The 7106-nt window shown below is 45.3% G+C and overlaps 2 protein-coding genes across 4 annotated transcripts in view; one reads left to right on the top strand and one right to left on the bottom strand.

Annotated features, from left to right (window-relative positions):
- Positions 1 to 6807, bottom strand: part of Palb2 (partner and localizer of BRCA2) — a 26430-nt gene extending 19623 nt beyond the window's left edge. For both annotated transcript variants that reach the window (XM_013504896.1, XM_013504897.1), the window contains exons 1-4: positions 6585 to 6807; positions 4609 to 4668; positions 4398 to 4497; positions 1403 to 2863 (exon numbers count right to left, since the gene is read on the bottom strand). In XM_013504896.1, the coding sequence (XP_013360350.1) occupies positions 1403 to 2863; positions 4398 to 4497; positions 4609 to 4668; positions 6585 to 6794 (1831 nt within the window). In that variant the 5' untranslated portion in view covers positions 6795 to 6807. The remainder of the gene's footprint in view (positions 1 to 1402; positions 2864 to 4397; positions 4498 to 4608; positions 4669 to 6584) is intronic.
- Positions 6808 to 6909: 102 nt separating this feature from the next.
- Positions 6910 to 7106, top strand: part of Dctn5 (dynactin 5 (p25)) — a 29158-nt gene continuing 28961 nt past the window's right edge. For both annotated transcript variants that reach the window (XR_264075.2, XM_005405104.2), the window contains exon 1: positions 6910 to 7055. Coding sequence is in view for 1 of the 2 variants with exons in the window: in XM_005405104.2 (XP_005405161.1) it covers positions 7008 to 7055 (48 nt within the window). In the remaining variant the exon portion in view is untranslated. The remainder of the gene's footprint in view (positions 7056 to 7106) is intronic.

Here is a 7106-nt window from a genome sequence, read left to right on the forward strand (position 1 = left end):
AAAAAAAAATATTTTTTTTAATTAAAGGAATTATAGCTTACAGACCAAAAACTATGTTCACTGGTACAGAGACAAGCCCGCTGCCTATTTTTGTGCAGAAAAAAAAAATTGTGGATACAGTCCCATTTACATATTGCCTATGGCTGTTCTGCACCAAGCTGGGTAGTTTAGACAAAGACAAAGAGTAAGATACTTATTATCTGGCCTTTACAGAGTGTTAGCTGATCTCAAGTTTAAAACCACAATGATGCTAGGTGTGGTGGCACATGCCTGTAATCCCAATTAACTCAGGAGGCTGAGGCAGGAGGATTGCTGCAAGTTCCAGGTCAGCCTGGGCTACAAAGTCAGTTTAAAACCAGCCTGAACTACACAGCAAAACTCTGGCTTAAAAAGACCAAAACAAAAAAAATATATTATTAAGAAATTATTATTATTAATTATTGATAATTAATTATGGCTCTCCTCCGGGAGCCTGTGAGGCAGGAAGCTAGCCATAATTATAATTTATTATTATTATAATTATAATTAATTATTATTAAGCCACAATGAATGATTCAGTTTTGGTGCTGTTTATCAGATACGATTAGTTCCTAAGAAAATGAATAGAAAGTTTAAATCATAACATATCCTTACTTGCCATCCTCCAAAACTGTGTGTCCCACAGACTGCAAAGGTTACAGTACATATCAGATCCAAAATGTTGTTCAGGCCTTTTTATTACATAATCATTTCTAAGAGTTTTCCAGTGGACTTTCACTCTAGACAAGTACCCTACCACGGAGCCACACCTCCAGGCCTGGATTCTCTAACAATTTCACTTTACTTCAAAACATTTCCTAGATTAAGATAAAGATTCTACCTGTAATGAAGTATGTGCTGAATCTGAATAGACAGTAACTTTGGTAAGCACCCAACATATTTTCCTGTGCAGTATTAACTTTTTCAATCACATTAATACAGGAAAAATAATTTTTAAAAAACCATATTAGTGATAGCTGGAATCATTTTAATTATAATTAAAGTCATCCCCCATGCCTTACTTTCATCTGAAATGTGAAGATAAAAACAGACTATCTCGGGTGGGGATGCTGTGATGAGCCAATGAGTTATCATCTGTACTGAATTGTGTGTGTGTGTGTGTGTGTGTGTGTGTGTGTGTGTACTGGCCACTGAACCACTGAACCTGGGGCTCATTTCTTATTTTGAGTCAGGGTCTCACTAACTTGGCGAGGCTTGAGTCGTGACCCTTCTGTGTCACCCTCTCAAAGCACTGGGATTTCAGGCCTGAGCCACGGAGCCTGGTTGTGTACAGTGTTTAGGAAGCACCAGCACACCGCAGTTATCACCTCTCACCACTACCATCATTAAACACGATCTTATTTGCCTTTAACTCTCTTCTTACCGTGCGTAACTGCCTGTCCATCCCGATGTTTGTGCAGTATCACTTCCTCCTCGGACGTGTGCACAGTGAACATGCTGGAAGCTGGCAAAAGCAGTTCCCAGTGATCTAGTGCCGGGGCGCTGGCTGATTTTCTTTGTCTTCTGTTTGTTCTACCGCATGGCTGGGAAGCAGCCTTGCTAGGACAGTCGTCATCTGCAGCCGGTCGAGCAGGAGAGGTGGCTTCAGCTAATGAGAGAAATTCCAGAGGACTTTTTGAACTTGGGTGAACCGTGCGTGCACCTGACATCCTAACTTCACCCCGGTCAGTTTCTTCATTGGAAAGCTCTAAACCTTTAGTTGCTTCCTTAATTTTGTTTTTAATCCCTTTCTTAACACCCAAATGACTCTGAATTACAGCTTCCAGGGCCACTTTCCTCTGGTAGTTTGACATGCGGCGTGTTGTTCTCACGTAGTATTCTGCAGGGAACAGAAGGCCCTCAAGCACCGTGCAAGAATGTATCGGATTTTCTGTAGAAACAGAGACTGCTTCTGGGCCAAGATTTTTAGGGTGACTTAGAACTTCATCTTCCGGAAGATTCACATTTCTACAACTGAGGGTATTACTGGGAGATTCTACAGATTTCTCCGTGCGATTTTTTTCATTTACATTTTGGCATTTATTTGCTGATGAGTTATTGTAAGTGAGTTCGTTTACAGAGCATGCATTACCTGCCTCATTAGCACTTTTAGGCAGTTGGCTACTCGTACTTACAGCTTCATTTAACACTGAATTATCTGTGCAGACAGTCATTTTTATGCCTTGTGCTTCCAGATTTATGGGTGAAACAGAGGTAATGTTTTTAAACTCCTGAGACGTAAGCTCACAGTGACCTTTAGAGGGCGTATGTTCGAGGTGCTGACTATCACTGCTGTCTGATAAAGTGAGCCAAGGAGCTGCGGTCTCCTTGAAAAAACTATTTCGTCTTGAGGATATCTCAATAGCTCTTTCTGACTCAGCAGTTGGTGGAATTAATTCACTCTCTCCATCATCTTCTGTAGCTGGTGCTGAAAAATCTAGGAGTTCGGATTTAGGACTCGGAAGGTGAGTTACTTCAGTTACTGATAACCTAGGATTTTTGTTATTGATTGCCTCCTGTTCCTTTAATCTTTTGCCAGAGGGTATGAGTGAACTGATGTCAAAGAAACCCTCTCTTTCCTGTGAGTTAAGTGTTCTCTTCGGCTGCTTTTCTTCCCCTGGCAGTTCAGTCCGTCTTTTTTCACTAACAGGATCACAGGCCTTACAGGGTGGATGTTCTTGGCTGTCATCTGTTCTTTGTGAACACAACCCTTCTCCTAGGCCATCTTCACAGTTATAAGACTTGGGTTCAACATGAAGTGTCACAGAGATCTTTTCTCCAGTTTCCTCATCAAGATGGGTACTGATCTGTAATTTTTCACAAGGAGATCCTTCGTTTCTAGGTGCTGAGGAGAAAAAAAATGTCTGTAACTAAGTTTCTTTTAAAAATCTAACAAATAAACAAAACTCCATACTTATTTTGCTGTTGGGCATGGTGGCACATGCCTGTAATACTAGCACTTGGGAGGCTGAAGCAGGAGGATTGCTACAGGGTTTGAGGCCAGCCTGAACTTTGTAACGAGAACCTGTCTCAAAAAATACACACACACACACACACACACACACACACACACACACACTATAGGGCTGGAGATGTGTCACAGTAGCACAACACTTTCCTAGTATGTTTGAGGCTCTGGATTCAATTCCCAATACCGTAAAAATAAATAAGTAAATAAAAATAAGAATATTATATATATATCTGAATATTTATTTAAAAAAGATTCAAAGGCATTTCATTCAGGTAGATATAAGTTCAACTCCTAAAAATTCTAAGAACTGGGCCGGGGATGGAGCTCAGTGGCACAGCACCTGCCTGATAAGCACAAGGTCCTGAGTTAATTCCCAGTGAAAAAAAAATCTAACAACTACAGAATTTTACGTAAATGTGAACAAATAGAATTGTGCTAAGAAGTGTTTCTTTAAAAGATTTTTTAAAATCTCAATAATCTTTTACAAATGTTTTTAACCTCATCTAACGTCTCCTGGTGCTGGGGGCTGAGCCCTGCACCTCATGAATGCCTGGCACATGCACTACCATCGAAGTATACATGTTCCCGAGCCCACTTAATATTTCCCGGGTTTCTTTCTCTTCTTCCTTCTTGTTTTTGCTTAAGTAATTTGAGTACCACTTTCTCATTTCAATAGCTACCAACCTTGCAACACACAATGATCACATTTGCTGTGGGGGATTCGTACACATACATAACACATCTTTTTTTTTGTTCTCTTCTCCTCCCCTCCTTCTAACCCTTCCTATCAATGTTTTTTAAAGAGTATTTTTCAGCCGAGCGTGGTGGCGCACGCCTGTAATCCCAGCACTTGGGAGGCTGAGGCAGGAGGACCATTGTGAGTTCGAGACCAGCCTTGGCTACAAAGTGAGTTCAAGGCCAGCCTGAACTGCATAGCGAGCCCGTCTCAAAAAAAAAAAAAGGAGTATTTTTCATGCAGGGCATGGTGGTGCATGTCTGTAATCCAAATGTTCAGGAGGCTGAGGCAGGAGGATCGCTGTGTGTTCGAGAGCAGCCTGGGCTACAAGGTGAGCTCAAGGCCAGCCTGAACTGCAGAGTGAGACCCTGTCTCAAAAAGACCAAAAAAAAAAAGTATTTTTCTCTGTGCATATGTGGATACTTTTAAAAAAAATTATGCTAATATTTGAACTTTAAATATATTTTTTAAAAGTTGAAGAAAAATAAGCAACTAAATTAGCAACCCAAATGGAAGTATAGTTTATTGCTCTAATTTACGGCACATGAATTTTATGTTAAGTTAGAAATCTATTGCTGCTTACCTCCTGGCTGTGGAAAAAGAATGACAGGCAAATAAATGTACTTGAAACATGAATGATAAAGCAAGCGTAAGTGACGACACTGGATTTACCTGGGTTGTCTTGCTGTGGTGAGATTTTATACGGGAGCGAGCAATCCTGTTCTACTGTTTTCTTCACAGAATTCTTAACCTTCTCAGCTCTTTGGGCACGCTAAACAAAACAAAAGAAGCACAAGAAAAAAATTTCCTTTAGTTTTATTGTTGTCAGAAACTCTTTTTAAAACTGTCTGTGCAGTACCTTGAGAGAATACAGTTCGCTTACCTTAAGACGGGCCAGTGTCTTGGTGTACTCCCTTTTCAAAAACGCTAGTTTTTCCTTCAACTGGAAGAAGAAAAACACCAACCACGCTGAGTAGTGGAAAGGCGGAGTCAGAGGGAAGCAACACAGGTCTATCAGACAGGAGCAGCAGTCAGCGCTCAGCAGGGTTCTTCAGCCTCCCGGAGAGGAACTGGGCCACAAGGACCTATTCCCAGTTCTCACAAAGCGCCAGGCTTTTCACTCTCTGGAGCTTTGCACAAACCATTTCTGTCACCTGGAACATTTCTTTCCTTTGTCAATTCCCATGGACTCCTCAAGAGTAGGTTTAAGACTTCCCTGAGGAACAATTCTAGGCTGCTCTCCAAATCCAGGTTAAACGCCCCCTCTCCTCTCTGCTTCCCTTATCACAATGTCCTACTGTGTCCCAGTATGCTGTGTTACTTCCCTGTTCTTCGCCATCGCTGTGAGATCCACAAAGATAACAGGAGTTAGCACCTCCACTCAGCAAATGTGTTAATGGTCGGGTACCTCTAGCACCTAGAACAACAGCTGATACCCACTTTCAGATGCTAGCGATACGGGCGATGAAGGCAATTTACATATAGTGAAGGCTACAGATAATATACGTGAAAACCAACAATCCGACGGGATTTTACAAGGTAACAAATACTTAAACGGGGTGACATGAGTGATAGGCTCCCCAATGGACTGCTCAGGCAAGTGGTCAGGGAGGCACTTCTCAGGACTGTCACTGAAGCCTAGACCTGAAAAAGGAAGGAGCTAGCCTTAGGGACGTTGGGGATGGGAACCACAAACGTGAAAAAGCTCCACGAGGGATGGGCAAAGTGTATCTGAGGAGCACCCCAAAGACCAGCGAAACAGGACTTCTCTCTGCTGAGTTCTCAGCTAGCTACACCCTGGGCATTCAACAAAGACTTCTGGAACTAGGTTAAGTCAAATTGCTGATCTCTGAAAGTTTAGATTTCCTTTGTCTCTCTGGCTTCTGTGATTCAAAGGATAACCTGAGCAGCAAAGCCATCCTTGTTTTCCTTCTACTTTCCAGGACCCTGTTGGAAAAACTCATCCTTCCAAGACCGTGCGGCTCGCAAACGGCAGGATTCCAGCTCCAGCGGCAGGCGAGCAGGCCCGTGTTCCGCGGGTCTCGGCTAGTCTGCTTCTCACCAGCCTTATCGATATTTAGGTGTTTATCGTAAATGATCTTTTCACCCTAGTAGCAGATAAGCTACAGTAAGTGTCTGACAAGTTAAGTTGAATGTGAGTTCGCCTCGCTGCAGCCAGCAAGCACAATAAAAATTCCCGTTAACAGCGCCAAGAGCCTGGAAGCAAAAAGCCTATCAGCAGATTAGTATCTAAAGAAACAAGGACACTTCCAAAGTACATGATACTCTACAGAGTTTCAAAAGAAAAAAAAAAAGTAGGTAACAATATCCTAATGTGGTTGTTACACAGAAAAAAAAAACTAAGTTGCAAAGCCATTCAGATCATACTATTTACGAACATTCCCTATTTCAGTAATACATACTATTTTTAGGTGAATAGGGATACTCAGCCGCCCACCCCAACACACGGGCACTGAAGCTTCGTCTATAATGTTTTGCATTTTTGTTTGTGAGACAGGGTCTCACTATGCAGTTCAGGTTGGCCTTGAGCTCACTTTGGGGCCCAGGCTGGTCTCGAGCTCGCAACAATCCTCCTGCCTCAGCCTCCCGAGTGCGGGGATGACAGGCGCGCGCCACCGCGCCCGGCACGTTTTGCATTTCTCATGCACTGCCACTGTAAGGAACATGCTTTCTAAGCGCCCCCACGCGAGCGCCGCGCGATCTCCTACACCTGCACTGCCGGCGCCCACTCGGGCCCGGGAACGCAGGTCCGGGGACACCGCCGCCGCGGACCGCGAGGAGAGCAAGCCACGCCTCCAGCCTGGAAGCGGGTCGGGATCCCCAGTGAGCCCTCGGCACCTTTTCCTTCTCCGCACCGCTGAGGGGCTTCCAGGGAGGCTCCTCCATGGGGACGGAGGCCCAACGGAAAGAGCAGCCGTCGCCAGCCCTGGACCGGCGGGCACGGACACCCAGACGCCTCGGGTCCGAGAAGCACCGCGGGGAGGAACGAGGGACCGGGAAGCCCTCAGACCGCGACCTGGCGGCGGCGCACGCGGCCAGGCGCGCCATCCGCCCCGGCCAATCAAAGCCGCCGCTGGGCTTGCGCACGCGCAGCCGGTGACAGCCGAGCGAGAGCGCAGGGCCGCTTAGAGGAGAGCCGAGCTGTCGATCACAGCCTCGGCCCCCTCGGAAAGCGGAAGTGGAGGCGCGGCCGGAAGTAGCCGGAATCTCAGCGAGCGGCTTTTGACAGGATTCCCGCGGAGCGGAGAGGAGGCGGTGGCCATGGAGTTGGGCGAGCTGCTCTACAACAAGTCGGAGTACATCGAGACGGTGCGTGTGCGCAGACGGCCGCCGTCCGCCGTCGCAGGCCCGGGCGCAGCC

This window comes from Chinchilla lanigera, unplaced genomic scaffold (genome assembly GCF_000276665.1).
Source record: "Chinchilla lanigera isolate Chin_1 unplaced genomic scaffold, ChiLan1.0 scaffold00092, whole genome shotgun sequence".
NCBI lineage: Eukaryota > Metazoa > Chordata > Mammalia > Rodentia > Chinchillidae > Chinchilla > Chinchilla lanigera.